The sequence below is a fragment of the Bos taurus genome, chromosome X, assembly GCF_002263795.3.
Source record: "Bos taurus isolate L1 Dominette 01449 registration number 42190680 breed Hereford chromosome X, ARS-UCD2.0, whole genome shotgun sequence".
NCBI classification, from domain to species: domain Eukaryota; kingdom Metazoa; phylum Chordata; class Mammalia; order Artiodactyla; family Bovidae; genus Bos; species Bos taurus.
In genome coordinates, this window is record NC_037357.1 from 128,655,534 (window position 1) to 128,673,157 (window position 17,624).

Below are 17,624 nucleotides of genomic sequence, written 5' to 3' on the forward strand. Positions count from 1 at the left end.
TTTTATCCTTAGTGCTGATATCTATTTATCTGGTATAATAACAGGAACAGTTTGCTCTTTGCCCATTGAGAGCCATTTTATCCCCCTGGTAGTTAAGAGTTAACCCCAACATTGAGTTTATTTGCACAAAAATAAAAATGTGACAGTTTGGAATCTGTTATGTGTTACCTTTAAAATTTTGCTGTAAAAGTCATGTAAACAGAAGATTTCAAACAATATTAAATCAAAAGTAAGCATTTCTATTCATAATGAGACATCTTGTTCTTGCAGAAATTATTTCAATAAGAAAAGGTTTTCTTGTTGGGGTAGTCCTTATTTTTATGCATATTTATTAAATTTATTCATATTCATATCGATACTTAACTTAGTTGTGAAACATGTGAATACACTGACATTGTCTCAATTTGATATGTAAGCTATTGCATTTATTTGCTGTATTACTTTCCTTTGTAATTAGAGATTTTATTTTTTTAATAAAATTGCTTTGCTCTGAGTATTCATTGCTATCTATAGGAAAATGAATTAATAAGCAAATTTGGAGAAGATACCTACTGAATTATTAGTATATTTGGTTTCATTTGAAATTATATCTCTGACAATGGTTTTTCTTTATGCTTTATAGGTTGGTTTCATTTCTATTTGGGAATTACAGCAGCATCTCTTGCTTAAGGAAAAAATTATATCAAAATCTTACAAGGCTTTAATGAACCTGTTTCAAAGAAAAGATGATAGTACATTAAGTGCAGAGGAGGTAAAGTTAAACATGTGACCATTTTATCATTTTATGAATTGAAAATCTAAAAGCTATTTAAGAGTTATTTAAATTGGAATATTGGAATGTATTAGAAAGTGTTGTTCAATGAATCAAGAAGCACAGTGGCAGGGATCATGTAATGGTGGGCTTTTATGACATTGAAAACTGGTTAAAAAACCAATCTTTTAACCAGTTTGCAAATTATTCTATATTAAAATCTCAGTTGTCAGCCACCTTGAGGAACAAGTTGTTTTTTTTTTTAAGATGTAACTATTAAACTGTTTTATTTGTATAGTTTGAATAGAAATTACTCTTAAGTGAATTACAGTTGACCCTTGAACAACGTGGGTTGGGGCTCCAGCCCAATGTGCAGTTGACAGTTCACAAGTAGCATTGCTGTGGACCCTCTGTACTGCGGCTCCCCATCTGCAGGTTCACCCAACCGGGGAGCGTGTGGTGCTGTAGTGTTTATTATTGAAAAAAATTCACATGTAAGTGAAAAGTGTAGTCACTCAGTCACGTCCGACTCTTTGCAACCCCATGGACTTTAGCCCACCAGGTTCTTCTGTCCATGGGATTCTGCAGACAAGAATCCTGGAGTGGGTTGCCATTCCCTTCTCCAGGGGATCTTCCCGATCCAGGGATTGAATCTGCGTCTTCCGCTTTGCAGGCAGATTCTTTACCATCTGAGCCACCAGGGAAGTCCTCACATGTAAGTAAGTGGACCTGCATGTTCAAACCCTTTTTGTTCAAGGGACAACTGTATATGTTTTCTGACTTCTTCAACAGAATATATTAATTATTATTTTATTTTGTGTTAATGGTGACATAGTTTCATCTTTAATATAATGATTGTTCTTTTAGTCTGTTGCGTGATTCATTTCTAAGAATATTTATTCCTCTAGTTAATGTCCCTAAATTGCTATGCCTTTTCAGTCCTATTTGCTTTTTATAATTTTATTCTCATTTTCCTTGTGGTTTACCATTGTAAGAACCTCTTCAGGTACCTTGCAGTTACTTATGCCAGTGTGGTTATGTAGAATATTAGCAAAAACTGCTTTGACATAAAAAATAGTGTTTATACATATTTGTTTCATACAGAGAAAGACAGTATAGTTGAATTACAGATAAATCAAGACAAGCTGGACATAGACACACTTGAAGTTGCCTATTTTCTTTCCTCAGGTGACTTTAACATCTTACTCTGACTTCCTCTAAAATTTACCATTCTTATAATGGTCTTTGCCTTTTGTCTGTATTTCAGTCTTAGCAACATGAGGATTTTGGCCCAAAATGATTCCATTAATGTAAGAACAGAAGCACATCATGTTGCATTTCTGTATTACTATTCTCATCTCCTGGGGACCCTCATGCAAGTCCTGTTGAAAGCCATTGTTCGGTCTCCCCATTTCCGTTTCCTACTTGAGCCCAGTGATTTTACAGGTATTAGAAAAGGGGAAGAAAGGTTAGAAAGTAATGCATTGAAATCACTGTCTGCAAGGCACTGCTTTGAGCCCTTTACATTGCTATCTTTAAAAGCAATTCTGGCAGGTAATAAAAATTTCTGTTTCAGGTGAATACCCTGCCTCAAATCTCATAGCTAGTGGCAGAAGTATCAAATTCCTAGGAACACATTTAGTTCACTAGAATGTGGATGCCCATATCTTTTTTCAGTAATTACCATGCAGAGGGGCAGTGTAGAGTAATAGTTAATATGCACCATGGGCTCTGGAAGCAGTTGGCTCCGGTTCAGATCCCAGCTCTGCCTCTTGTCAACTGTGTGACCTGGGACAAGGTACTTAACCTTCCTCTGCCTCAACTTTTCCTCATCTGGGAAATGTAGATAATAATACTACCAACGTAGGGTACTAGAGTTATTGTGATGGTTAAACATATTTATACGTGAATGGCATTTAGAACAGTGCCTGACACATAGTAAGCATTCAGTAAGTGTTGTGTATTTTTTTTATTATCATTACTCCTCCTCCTAAATACATTTGTATTATAAGTCCATATGTGTGTGGAAATGAGTGAGTGTGGCCTGGACTTTTAAGAAGAAAACTTTACCATCAACTGTACTTGAATTAAAGAAAAAGAAAAAGAAGAAAATTTTAGCAATAACTACACTTGAATGAAAAAAAATGAAAATTTTCACAAATATAATCAATGTTATTCATACAAAAATTTCCAGTTCTAAGTATAGAGTTAGTCACTGATAAAATAAAGATTGCATTGTCTTCAGCATGCCTTGGGCACATTTTGTCAGATTATTTTTCAAAATGGACTCAAGGTTATATCCCTGCTGGCTCTATGTTGGGTATCCAGAGCCTTATTTACAGTTAGGCCATGCTTCTTGATCCAAGGGTTGTTGTTGTTCAGTAGGTCAGTCATGTCCAACTCTTTGCAGCCCCATGAACTGCAGCATGCCAGGCTTCCCTGCGCATCACTATCTCCTGGGGTTTGCTCAAACTCATGTGCATTGAATCGGTGATGCCATCCAACCATCTCATCCACTCTCACCCTTCTCTTCCTGTCTTCAATCTTTCCCAGCATCAGGGTCTTTTCTAGTGAGTCAGCTCTTCACATCAGGGGCAAAGGATTGGAACTTCAGCTTCAGAGTCAGTCCTTCTAATGAATATTCAGGGTAATTCCAAGTAGATAGTTAATTGTATGTTTTATAAATTTTATTTTAGTGAATTATGTATTATCTGTATCATTGATAATAATTTACTTTAAAATATGTAAGCCATAAGGCCCAGCCAAAAACTGGTTTACATTGTATTTTTTGTTTTGCTACATTTGGTATATTTTTGTAATCAGTTATTTAAACATATTTTTCCATAAGGAATGTCTTGTTACTCTTTGTGGTGAAGAAGAAAATCCTGTCTGTACCTTCAACGAAAAGTTATCAGACAATTTTCAAGATTTAGAACAGCTAGTAGAGAAGATATGGTATCGGGTAATAGAAGATAGCTTGGTTATTGGAGTGAAAGCCACATCTTCTTGGAAGGTGTAAGTAAATTCTAACATGATAATGTCATCTTGATCTATGGAATAGCACTGTCCGACAGAAGTATAATGCATGCCACATAGTAATCTAAATGTTCTAGTCGTCATATGAAATACAAATAGAGGGCTTTCCTTGTGGCTCAGTGGTAAAGAATACATCTGCCAGTGAAGACACAGGTTTGATCCCTGATCTGGGAAGATCCCACAAGCCGGGAAGCAACTAAGCCTGTGTGCCACAGCTATTTTGGGCCTGCGCCGTACAGCCTGTGTTCCGCAGCAAGAGAAGCCGCTGCCATGAGAAGCTTGTGCACCACCGCAACTAGAGAGTAGCCCCTGCTCACCTAAACTAGAGCAAAGCCCGCACACAGCAACGAAGACCCAGCACAGCCAAAAATAAATAAATAATATTTTAAGTGAGTAGGGTTTTTTTTTCTCTTATTTAAGAGGAAAGGTGAAAAATCTACCCTAGAAAGAAAATACTGGCATTATTCTACCTTTCCTTTCTCTTAAAAAAAAATTCCCTTTGTGAAGTCCAGCGTATTTACAATGTTTTTGCTTTCTGGTTTCAAGAAAAGTGCTATTACAGGATCTTTGGAACTATGTTTGCTTTTATACTTAATTTTAAAATCTATTTTACATTTGAAATGATGTTTCCTAGGAAAAGAGAGAATAAACAATTTTTTTTTTTTTTTTTTACTGTTTAAAGGCATTTAATCATGTGGTTGATGACCTTTTAGACTTAACTGAGCTCTGGATTTTTTACAGGTCCCTGAATCATGTGACTTTATTGCTGTCAGTGGATCAAGGCTCTAACTCCACCTTTCCACTTATTAAGTGTCAAAATAAGATATTTAAATTGACTCGGAATTCATCACCAGTACTAAGCTCAGTGCCATATGAAGTAGGATCAGAGGTAAAAAGAATCAAGTTGAGTGTTGATAGTAAAGAAGAGAAAGAGGAAAGTGTTGTTTGTGAACAACCATTGAAGAAAGAGTATGTACAGATGATTACTGCTGTAACAGCTCTTCCACCACTTTTAACATTCAGTAATTTTTGTTGTATTGTGCTGCTACAAATGAGAGAGAATGGTAACTCTTCTGAAGCTCATTATGTCCAATGTGGCAGAATTGTTTTAAGTGTAGAAGATCTTTCAAGTGGGAAATGCGTGCTGACATTTCCAGAGAGGAAACCTATAGGTAAATTTTGTGGATCCTTTTTAATCATATACCTAATTGAATCAGAAAATTTTAAGAACTCCTTTTATGTGATCCTGGACAGAGTTTAATGACAGCGCTTGTGATGTTTTTGCCGTAGAACATATGGAAGATCTCTTTACACTTCTTGCAGCATGGCACAGAGCTTGTTTTCAAATCACATCACCCATGTTTGCTCTGACTTCAGTGAGGGTGTGGCTCTTAGAACACATGAAGTGTGAAGTCCTCAAAGAATTTCCAGAAATTTGGTTTTGCAAAAGGCCAGGAAGTTTCTATGGGACACTCTTCAATTGGAAACAAAGAACACCATTTGAAGGAATTTTAGTAGTCTATTCCAGGTATTTCACGTCAAATTGGAATCGATCCAGAGAAGTGTGTGTGTGTGTGTGTGTGTATTCAACAGGGATCCCTCCCGTAGTGTTCTGTGCCATTGTAGGACGTGTCCAGGTCATCACCTGGTACAAGGTGAATAAACAGGTGGTCTCACTTGGAAACTGAAGCCGTTTTAATTATGTTTGTTTTTGGTTTTTTTTTGGTGGGGTTGATTAGGTAGGGCGTAATAATTTTAGGAGTTCCCTTTGCTCTCCCACAATGAAAGTTTACAAATATAATTTTGATTTTATGACTCAGAGAAAAACTTTAATCAGGAAGCAGCCTAATCAGGTTATTAGTCAGTACTAACTGAATTGGCTAGGATATATATACAGTTGTTCCTCTGTATCCACAGAGGATTGGTTCCAGGACCGTGATGGACACCAAAATATGGATGCTGAAGTTCCTTTTATAAGCTGGCTTAGTACAGTCTGCCCTCCATATCCATGAGTTCCATATCCACAGATTCAACCAACCACGGGGCTGACTGTATCTGATTACTACTGTCTGAATCGTATCAGTGACCACCTGCATGCATTATAGGTTCTATTCATTACTAGAGGATGTAGAAATGAATGGTAACTGATTATTACAATATGTTGTACATGACCATTTTGCACTAAGTTTTGTAATATTGTGTTTGATTTTTTTTTATTCCAGGAATCAAACAGTTTTGTTCCAGTGCCTTCATGATCTCAGCACAGTTCTCCCTATAAACAGTTTCTTCAAATATCTAGAGTTAGAAAGTGAGGATTTTCTAATTGGTCACTTGGCAGTAGCTTTGGAGAAGGAATTGGTCACCCTTGGTTCTCCTCCTTCTGCCTTAGTGAAGGTTGAAACGAGCTTGGTGCAGAATTGTGAAGTAAGCAAAGAAAAGAGTAGTGATGATGGGGCTGCTCTATCAGACATAGAGAAAAGCATCCATCTCTACAGAAAAGAACTTCAGAGAGAAAAGGAGCAAATGTTGGGGACGAACTTAAAAGTGAGTGGTGCTCTTTACAGAGAAATGACTTTAAAATTAGCTGAAGTTCAGCTGAATTCAGACCTTGCTGCCAAGCAACTGACAGATTTATAATTATATTCTCAGTCTGATTATATTTTAGAATATTTTTCTCTGCCATAGTGCTTTGGTCCTACTTTTTCATTTTACATTATATGCCTCCTCTGTAAAATGAAGATTGAGGCTTACTGTAGAATCTTTGGTTTTGAAGATGCATAAAATAGCCTGCCTTAGAGCAACACTTCTCACCTGGGCTCATTTTGCCTCCCAAAATGGGCAAAGGGACATTTGGCTATAATTGGAGATACTGTTTGGTTGTCAAAAGTAGTAGTGGTGGGTGGGGAGAGCAAGAGGTGGATGCTATTCGAATCTATTGGGTTGAGGCCAAGGATGCTGCTAAACTTCATACTCTGCACAGGACAGCTCCACAGCAAGGAATGATCCAGCCCAAATGTGAGTACTGCTGGGGTGGAGAAATCCTGCCTTAGCGTTTCCACTTAACACACAAGTGATGGAACAATATTTTGTTTTACATCTTCTAGAGAACTTAAATAGTCCTTTTATTATTTTCTGCTTACTGAAATCTTGTTGTTGTTATTGTTTAGTTGCTAAGTTGTGTCCTACTCTTTGCAACCCTGAAGACTGTAGCCCACCAGGCTCCTCTGTCCATGGGATTTCCCAGGGGAGAATACTGGAGTGGGTTGCTATTTCCTTCTCTAGGGGATCTTCCCGACCCAGGGATCAAAGCTGCATCTCCTGCATTGGCAGGCGGATTCTTTACTGCTGAGCCACCAGGGAAGCACCCTAGTAAAACCTAGCATATAAAAATCAACTTCAAACAGATAAACAAGGTTTTCAGGATTCAGAAGATTCTGTAAACATCAAGCCCCTGTGGAAATTTAAATGGCAGAGTGCCTGGGTGATACCACTAAAATGAAAATGGTGGAAACCCTTATTAAATTCAATTTTATTAGAAAACCTCTCTGAAACTGTAAGTCTACAGGCATGTGAAAATTGTTGGGCATTTCTCTGAAAAGCATCTCTTTTAAAAGGCTAAGTATACCTCACAGGCCACTATTTTCAAATAGTTGAAAATGCCTTTAAGCCATCTGAAATTCCAACTCTTAGCAAAGCTAAAATGTAAAATCCTAACTAAAGTAACTTAAAGAATGGGACACTTTTTAAGGACTGAGAAATTTAAGTGAAAATTCTCTTTAGTTAAGTGATTTTTAAAGGGTTAAATTAGGCATTTTAAAGGGATAAAAATTCAACTCATTCTCTTTTCTTTTTGGAAAAAAATAAGAATTCTGAAATAATAAGAGAATGTCAGGAGAAGGGAAAAGACACAAAAAGATATGGGCCAAAAAGAATGTTTCTGATCCTTTTTGCTCTAAAATCTGTAAGTGAGAAGTTTCTGTCTCAGTTGAAAGAAAGATGATTTTAGAAAGCAGCATTTCACGCTAGCAGCAGTGAAGTGCTAATTTCCCCGCGTGCCTCAGATGTGCTTGTCCTTAATGATCAGATGATACAAGTGGGTTTTCACGAAGCTAGGTTATTACTGTCTTGGTTTTTATGGCTGTCCATATAATATGCTACTTCTTTTTTTAGTAATCCATTGCAAATTGAAGTAGAACTTTATAGCTCTATTTCTATGAAATTTCAACGAAAAATGTTTCAGACTTTCTGGAAATGGAAATGTGATAATTTCAGGATTAATTGTGGAAATCTGGAGGCAGTATATGTCCATAGATGTAATGAAGCTGCCCATGACATGTTCTGAAAGAACAACCAGGTAGAAAATATAGGAACTAAATTGTAAAATGGAGGCTGCCAAAACGCTAAACAGAATTTAATTATAATAGTTTATGTGTAGAAAAGCTATTTTTTAAAAGCATGTTTATTTTTTATTTATAAAGCAACTAAAAGTTATTAATCTGTATGTATCAAATAACCTCTTTACAAGTGAGCTTTGTACTCCAGTATAATTTTTCTACTTACTACAGACTAGAAAAACCAGAGTTTGAGGAAATGACGCCCTTGGCTGTGCTCTCATGATTCAGTTGTGTTTGCCTCTGTAATAATCATATTCCTTTGACCACTTCATCAGGAATCTGAGACTCCCCTCAGAAACCTGTCCTCCCAAAAGGAAACCCTCCTACACTGTTGGTGGGAATGTAAATTGGTGCAGCCATTATGGAGAATAGTATGGAGGTTCCTTACAAAAAACAATATACAATTACCGTATGATCCAGCAATCCCTCCTGGACATATATCAGGCACCTACTGTCTCCTCCTCACCATGCAGTTTTTCATGTACTACAGATATCAGCAGCTTTACGGGACAAAAGTGCCTGTATGCATAACTGCAGGTCAACATAATCGTCCTGAGTTCAGCAAGGAAACTTCTTTAGCATCTGTAACTTCACCTTGGATTATCCATTTCCCCACAGCATCAGTCACTTACCCCCCAAAAATAAGCAGTGTTGAGTTCAGTTCAGTCGCTCAGTCGTATCCGACTCTTTGCGACCCTGTGGACTGTATCCACGCTCCTCCATCCATGGGATTCTCCAGGCAAGAGTACTGGAGTGGGTTGCCATTTCCTTCTCCAGGGGATCTTCCCAACCCAGGGATCTAACCCAGGTCTCCCGCATTGCAGGCAGACGCTTTAACCTCTGAGCCACCAGGGAAACCCAATAAAAATATAAATTTATTAATATTATTGTGATATCAGGGGAAATGTGGGACATGTTATTTTTAATATTTTTATTGAAATATAGTTAATGTACAATATGATGTAAGTTACAGGGATATGATATAGTAATTCACAATTTTTAGAGGTTATACTCCATTTATAGTTATAAAATATAGGTCATATTCCCTGCATGTACAATATATCCTTATAACTTGTTCTATACGTAATAGTTTGTACTTCTTAATTCCCTACTCCTATGTCACCCCTCCCCCATTCTCTTGCCCCACTGGTAACCATGAGTTTGTTCTCTATATCTGTGAGTCTGCTTCTTTTGTGTTACATATATAGTTTATTGTGTTTTTTAGATTCCACTGTATAAATGATTTCATACAGAATGTGTCCTTTTCTGTGTGTCTTATTTCATTTAGGACAATGCCCTCCAGGTCCATCCATGTTGCTGCAAATGGCATTATTTCATTCTTTTTTATGGCTGAGTAGTAGTCCATATATATATATATATACACACACATACACATGCACGCACACACATACACACACACACATACCACATCTTTATCCAGTTATCTGTTGATGGACACTTGGGTTGCTTCCATATCTTAGCAGTTATAAATAATGCTGCTCTGAATAATCATGCATGTATCTTTTAGAACCAATGTTTGTTTTGGTTTTTTCCCAGATATACCCAGGAGTGAAATTTCTGGCTCATATGGTAGTTCTGTTAATATTTTTAATTTTTTAAGAAGCCTCCATAATGTTTTCCACAGTGGCTGTACCAATTTACATTCTCAGCAACAGTGTACAAGGGTTCCCTTTTCTCTACATCCTCACCAACATTATTTTTATTCTTTATGATGGTAGACGTGAGGTAATGGTAGAAGTGATGACAGATGTGAGGTGATATCTCATTGTGGTTTTGATTTGCATTTCTCTAATGATTAGTGATTTTGAGCATCTTTTCAGGTGTCTGTTGGCCATCTGCATGTCCTCTTTGGAAAAATGTATAATCAGGTCTTCTGCCTACTTTTTAACTAGATGGTTTGTTTTCTTGATATTGAGTTGTATGAGCTGTTTATTTATTTTGGATATTAACCCCTTAACAATTATATCATTTGCAAATATTTTCTTCTATTCAATAGGTTGTCTTTTCATTTTATCATGGTTTCCTTTGTTGTGGGCCATGTTATCTTAAATCCTATAATAGGTGAGTTCTTAGAGGTGATTGCTGGCTCCAGCCAAGTTTTCTCTCTTGACTTGCCTTCAGCTCTATCTAAATACTTGACTCTCTATTTTTTATTTCATTTCAGTTGTCTTTGTTAGAACCATAACTATGCAGAATTATTGTATAATAATTTATATTTGGGAATTTCTTAAATGAAAGTGTCAATTCTTTAAACAATCCTTAAATAACTTCTCTTTGAGACCTCTCTAGAAAGTCTTGAGATTCTCTGAAGTGTTTGTCATTGGCTGGTAGTCACTGCCGTAGAGCTTGGAATTCCAGGAAAACTTAGCTCTTTTAGAAAACATAATGTCTTTATTCCACATTAGTACATCACTTGAGAAGAAAAGGAGTGGGATTCTATTTTCTTTTTTCATCCTTTGTGTGCACTAATCCTTCCCAATGATGTGCCTATAGAAAACATTTTGTCTCTTTCAAAATATCAGTGGTATATGAAGTGGAAGAGGATGTGGAGCTCTTTCATCTAGTCATGTGGGTTTATTGATATTTCATTGAATACATGTCTTGCTCAAGTGTATAAGTAGCTGCTAGGGATCTAAAGATAAATATGACTCTTTGCAGCTTGGAAAAAACTTGCAGTCTTAATGGGAGAGACAGTGGCACAGAGCTCTATGCTATACTAATTCATAAAAGTATTCCTGGGGTCTTATGGGAATACCCTTCTGGGGCACTGTACCCAATAGGGACAGTGTTTGAAAGCATGAGTTCTTCATTTTGCATGACAAGACTCTTTAGGGATCTGATAAACTAAGGATATTCTTGTTGGGGTGGTTGTGGACTAAAGTGGTATTATCATATACTGGTATTGTGCCTGATGATTCAGGGATCATCCACCAGACATGTTGCTGTCCCATTAAGAAAGGGCCAGAGAGGGACTTCCCTTGTGGCCCAATGGCCACAACTCTGCCCTCCCAATGCAGGGGGCCCAGCTTTCATCCTTGGTTAGGGAACTACATCCCATACACCACAACTAAGAGTTCCCATGCTTCAGGGAAGCTAGAGGATCCCTCGTGCCACAGCTAAGACCTGGTGCGGCTGAATAAACAAACTCGAGAGTAGCCCCCACTCACTGCAACTAGAGAAAGCCCATGTGCAGCAACGAAGACGCAGCACAGCCAAAAATAAATATAATAATTTTTCAAAAACACTTTATTTAAAAAAATATGAAAAAGAAAATGTTCAGAGAGTTACATATACACAAAGAAAGAAGTTCAAACCAGAGCATTTGGCACAGTAAGAAGGGATCTAAAACATGTAAATCATGCAATTTTGAAATACTGATTAATTGAAATTGATTATCTGAATTATTTACCTATGTGGTAAGTGCATAATATTAAATTTGCCGTCGTAATCATTTCTAAGTGTACAGTTCAGTCATGTTAAGTATATTCATGCTGTTGCACAATAGATCGCTAGAACTTTTTCATCTTGTGAAGCTAAAACTGTATTCATTAAGCATGAATTCTCAGTCCTCCTTTTCCTAGCCCTTGCTTTACACTAATAATTCTCAGCCATGTTGTTAAGAACCACCTAAGGACTTCTTAGGGCTATGCTGACCCTAAGCCTCACTCCAAAGATTCTGATGCAGTTGGTCTGGGTTCTGCCTTGGGCCTTAGCATCAGTTTAAAATCTCGCCCAGTGATTCCAATATACAGCCAGAGCTGGTGCCTTAAAACAAGCAGAAAGTCAGCTTGACTGTTTCAGGGGGCACGGCTTCACAGATTTCTCTTTGTCATCTTTCTCTTCGTAATGTAACGTGCCGTTGTTTCTCATGCTTTCATGTACATACAAATCATCTGAGGATCTTGTTCAACTCTACATTCTAACTTGGCAGGTCTTGGGTGGGGCCTGAGACTGCATGTCTAACAAGCCCAAGGCTGATAGTGATGCTGCTGGTTCATGGACCATACTCTGAAAGGCAAGGTGATAAGCAACTTTATGGTATTGTTAAAGTCAGGACTTTTGTGTTGGGGGAAATTCAAGTTTTCAGATATCTTATTGTCCTTCCATAAAATCCTCACAGTCTACTGTGTTTTTTGGTTAGCTAACTACAAAGTTATCTATCTCTGGTATTGTGCTTCCACTGGTACAGATTCTACACAAAAGTATTGCCGTGCGTTATCTATGTCTCAACAGCTTTGGTGATGAAAGGAAAGCCAAAGAATACATTAGCTTACTCTTACTTTCTTCTTTGACATTTCCCAATTTAGATTATCTTCCATGCCTTATATCCAGAATCATTGTGGAAGGGTATCTTCTCTTTCATTCCAAAGAATGAAAAATTATGCCAAATACTGAAACAATGGAAAGACAATGATTGTACAATTCCACGTGACACCTTTTATCCGTTAGGTCTTCTATTAAAGGAACATCCAACACAAAACAAACTTAGCAGTGGAGGAGATGTCATGGTTACTGTAACTGGCTTGAGATAGCTTGATTCAGCAGCTCAGCAGTATATTAAGGTGTACATCTTCACACACCAGTCCATCCAGAAGGAGGAAGCTTATAGAAGAGTGAGGAACCTTCTTTTCCAAAGCATAATCTCTCCTCATGTCTTGCTGCCCACATTCAGCCCTGAAATGGCCTGTGGTCATTTGAATATCCTGTATTGATTGGCCCAGGCCTGGATTATAAAAGGGAGATTTACCTGCTTCCTGTTTAAATGATTTTAAACTACTATTTAAATGATTTTATGTAGGCATTTGTTATGGATTGAATTGTGTCCTCCCTTCACCTCCCCCGCCCTTCCCAAGATAGATTGAGGTCCTAATCCTTAGTATCTCAGAATGTGATTTAGTTTGGAAGTAGAGTTGTTACAGATGTGACTAGTTGTTATTGTTCAATTGCTCAGTCATGTCAACTCTTTGCGACCCCATGGACTGGAGCATTCCAGGCTTCCCTGTCCATCACCATCTTCCAGAGCTTGCTCAAACTCATGTCCATTGAATCAGTGATTCCATCCAACCATCTCATTCTCTGTTGTCCCTTTCTCCTCCCACCTTCAATCTTTCCCAGCATTAGGGTCTTTTCCAATGAGTTGGCTTTTCACATCAGGTGGCCAAAGTATTGGAACTTCAGCTTCAGCATCAGTCCTCCCAATAAACATTCAGGACTGATTTTCTTTAGAATTGACTGGTTTGATCTTGCAGTCCAAGGGACTCTCAAAAGAGTCTTTTCCAACACCACAGTTCAAAAGCATCAATTCTTCAGTGCTCAGCTTTCTTTATGAAGTCCAACTCTCACATCCAAACATGACTACTGGAAAAACCATAGCTTTGACTAAACAGACCTTTGATAGCAAAGTAACGTCTCTGCTTTTTAATATGTTGTCTAGGTTGGTCATAGCTTTTCTTCCAAGGAGCAAGGGTCTTTTAATTATATGTCTTCAGTCACCATCTGCAGTGATTTTGGAGCCCAAGAAAATAAAGTCTTATCACTGTTTCCATTGTCTCCCCATCTGTTTGCCATGAAGTGATGGGACTGGATGCCATGATCTTAGTTTTCTAATGTTGAGGTTTAAACCAGCTTTTTAACTCTTCTCTTACACTTTCATCAAGAGGCTTTTTAGTTCCTCTTTGCTTTCTACCATAAGGATGGTGTCATCTGCATATCTGAGGTTATTGATATTTCTCCTGGCAGTCTTGATTCCAGCTTGTGCTCATCCAGCCTGGCATTTTGCATGATGTACTCTGCATATAAGTTCAATAAGCAGTGTGACAATATATAGCCTTAACATACTCCTTTCCCAGTTTTGAACTAGTCCCTTGTTCCATGTGAGTGGGTGTAATTTTCAAAACTGTGGAGACTAGCATGGAATTGATATCTTTTTGTTTTACCATGTAAAAATGAATGTTTTTAAAAATGGCTCCCACACCTGTGTCATTTTGTAGAACAGAATATACTGATGCTAAAAATATAATCATGGAATGCACATTATTTAAACTGAATAAATTTAGTTTCATAAAACAAATCACCATGTTGTCTTAATTGTTTTCAATCTCATTGTGCAACATACCAATGGAAACTTAGGGACTGGCACTTGTCAATGGATCAGTGTTTAGGAATCATAGATGGGAAGTTTTGAAGGAATTTATGTGAGCATGTGGCACAGTCTGCTTTTTCTTTTACATATATGGCCCTGTTAGCTGTTTAGAGGCTGGATTATAAGAGACAAAGAGTAGATTGAAGAGTAGCAATGAGGAGATTGCTAGAGTGGTCTAGGCAGGAGATGATGAAGTATTGGTTTAAATTGGGATAAGTAGAACTGAACCGGGCTGGGCTGGGCTGGGCCAGGCAGCAGGAGTTGCTGCTTCCTGCTTGGCTGGAGCCCACCAGGCTGTCCGTGTTGGGGAGCTGGTGGCAGGGGACTCACTGGGGATGCTCACATGCCCGTGAACCTTGCTCTGGCGCCACCCCCACCCAGCCCTCATGTGCATAGAAAACCCAGGGCCTGGCCTCTCCATCTAGAAAACCTGTGATCTCACCTGCTACCTGGACACCAGCTCCACAGCTTGGCCGGCACCCCTCTGAACTACCTGAGTCCCCCCTTTCAACGAGCCTGACTTCAACACACCTCAGCTGGGGGCAGAGACTCTGCTCAGGCCCTCTGTCATCCTGGAGGTACGGTGAAACCGCAAGGACAAATGGCTGCTGACCCAGAACTGTGAGGCCTGCAGCCAGCACCTGTGCTACTTGAGTGGCCTCCCCCTCAAGGCCATCACTCTCAAGCAGTGCCACAGCTGGGCCCACCTCTGCACCAGCCTCTAGGGTGTGCTAGGAGACATTGTGGGTGTCATGGCAGCTCTGGGCTACCCACTGCCCAGCCTCTGCCTGGGACTGAGCCCACCTGGGCCCCCGGCTCTTACCACAGTGACTTCTTCCAGAAGATGGACAGCTTCTGGCTGCTGAAGGGGCTGAAGACCTGCCTGTGACACTCGGCCAAGGACTTCAACTGGGTCATAAAGAAGATGCAGCTTCTGGCCACTGTAGTCACCCTGCCCCTGGAGGTCCGTGACTTGTAGCTTCTGACCTTCCTTTACCACCTTCTCTTTCCCCTCCTCCTTCAAACCCTGCTCCCACGCTGGGAACAAGAAACCTATACACCAATGCTCATTGAGCCAGGAGGCCGAAGCCATGAGCCTTTAGCCCTCCATGGACTTGGAAGAGGATGTGATTCAATAAGACCCATCCACTCCCAGCCTTCCTGACTCCTCCAGGCCTGGGGAACAGGTGCAGTAGGCCCCATCCCATTTCTACCTAATGTGATGCCCAAAGGAGCCCAAAATGATTGGTGCAAGGCTCTCATAGCTTCATGCTTCCTGCCCACTACTTGCCAGCATCCACCCAACTCCTCAAGTGGCGCTTCCAGGAAGTGTGCCTGTAGGGTTGTGAGTGGGCCACCGTCTTGGGTACCTTTCTGGCATGAAGCCCTTTGGCTGCCATCCTCTCCTTAGATGGGTGTTGCTCCGCTTACCCCCAAATAACTCAGTACATCCAATTCAGGAAACAATTCGAAACAGGAAGAGAAGGGATTAAAAAGGGAAGAGGTGGGGTCTGCATTGGAGGTAATACTGAAAGCAGAGTGGAAGGGACAGACCAGACACAGGGGTCACCAAGGCAGTCGGTGTCACAGGGTGGCAACCAAAGGACATTGCTAAGGATTTTCTTGCCAGCTTCAGGACCCTTCCCCTCCACCCTCTTTCCCAGAGTATGTGGGTTGTCAAGGCTGAGGAGGGCAACCATAGCCACAGCCACAGAATTTCCTCAAAGTTTATATTGCAATAGCATTTTGAGGTGTGGGGGCAGCTCCCCCAAGCCCTAGGCCTCAGGCCCACCCGCTCATGACTCTTCAGTTTATTTATTTATTTATTTGAAGATGTTATATATTAGATGATATTTATTGCCGAATTTCTATCCTTGTATTAACAAATAAAATGCTTGCCTCAGGAAAAAAAAATTGGCAAAGGTAAAAATGAAGAAGTATGTGGCAGAGATATTTAGAATGTATGGTCAACAGGACTTAGTTTTTGATTTATTAATAATTCTTAAAAGGAGAGGCATCACAATCACTGGAGTTGAGTGTGTATACACACATATACACATGCCTAGACTTACCCTAGACCTGAATCAGAAGGTTCAACCTGGCTGTATGTACTTTTAAAAGCTACAAGTATGAGTCCGATGTTCACCATTGGTTAAAAACCTATGCATAGATGGTCAGCAGAAGGAGACGGGAGTAGCCAAGGAGTGCGCCCAGGTTTTTGAGTTAACGATAGAATGGACATGAATCTGAGCAAACTCCAAGAGATGGTGAAGGACTGGGAAGCCTGGCGTGCTGCAGTCTATGGGGTCGCAAAAAGTTGGACACGACTGAGTGAACAACAACGATAGAAATCATGGAAAAGAATAGCTTGAACTCCTTCAGTGAAATTATTTCATTTTATGAAAACAGTGTTTTATTGAATAGGCTGAACTCAGTGTAGGCAGTCTTCTTGTTTCTGAAACATCCTTTGGTGCTTCTAATACTGAAGAGCAATCTCATTTTCAAGTATTGAAAAATTAATTCCAATCCATTATCCACAAAATGAGACTATATAAGAAAGCAAATATAGCATAATTATAGTAAGAACAAAAAAGTACCCCTAGAAAGAAAGGTGCAAGACCAGAATGAAGGAAACAAATACTGCTAAGGACCCTCCCCTCCAGAAAAATCAGTAGTGACACATCTTTTTAAATAGAAACTCAGTGTCATTAAGTTGTCAGTTCTATGTTCGTTAATGGATATAACCCAGTTCCAATAAAAATACCAATAGGTTCTCTTTGAAACAAGTCATCCTGATTCTAAAGTTTTTGTGGAAAAATCTGCAAGCCAGAAAAGCCTTGAAGATTCTGAAAAAGAAAAGCAAGTGGAGAGTCACCCTACTGCTTATTAAGATGTATAGTAAAATTTGCTGTTGTTTAGTCACTCAATTGTGTCTGACTTTTGCAACTCTATGAACTATAGCCTGTCAGTCTCCTCTGTCCATGGGATTTCCCAGGCAAGAATACTGGAGTGGATTGTCATTTCCTTCTCCAGGGAATCTTCATGGCCCATGGATCAAACCTGTGTTTCCTACATTGCAGGCAAGGTCTTTACCACTGAGCCACCAGGGAAGCCCATATAGTAAAATATCAATGAGGAAAAGTGTGTTTCTGGTGTACACATAGACACACCAGAATAGAACAGAACAGAAAATTCAGAAATAGAGCCAAATGCTTATAAGAATATTTACACTGACAACATTCCACTTCAGTGAGTAAAAGGTGATCCTAGGAAATCCAAG

The 17,624-nt window shown here is 39.2% G+C and overlaps 1 protein-coding gene and 1 pseudogene across 2 annotated transcripts in view; both read left to right on the forward strand.

The window, feature by feature from the left end:
* FANCB (FA complementation group B) overlaps window positions 1-17,624 on the forward strand; it is a 56,154-nt gene that overhangs the window by 22,255 nt on the left and 16,275 nt on the right. Inside the window, exons 5-9 of one of the 2 annotated variants that reach the window (XR_009493617.1) lie at window positions 623-751; window positions 3,600-3,766; window positions 4,529-4,959; window positions 5,078-5,315; window positions 6,010-6,802. Coding sequence is in view for 1 of the 2 variants with exons in the window: in XM_010822208.4 (XP_010820510.1) it covers window positions 623-751; window positions 3,600-3,766; window positions 4,529-4,959; window positions 5,078-5,315; window positions 6,010-6,424 (1,380 nt within the window). In the remaining variant the exon portion in view is untranslated. Of the gene's footprint in view, window positions 1-622; window positions 752-3,599; window positions 3,767-4,528; window positions 4,960-5,077; window positions 5,316-6,009; window positions 14,276-17,624 lie in introns of those variants that run through there. The other variant, XM_010822208.4, reaches the window with a different exon arrangement.
* Window positions 14,595-15,637, forward strand: LOC782558 (cardiotrophin-like cytokine factor 1; annotated as a pseudogene).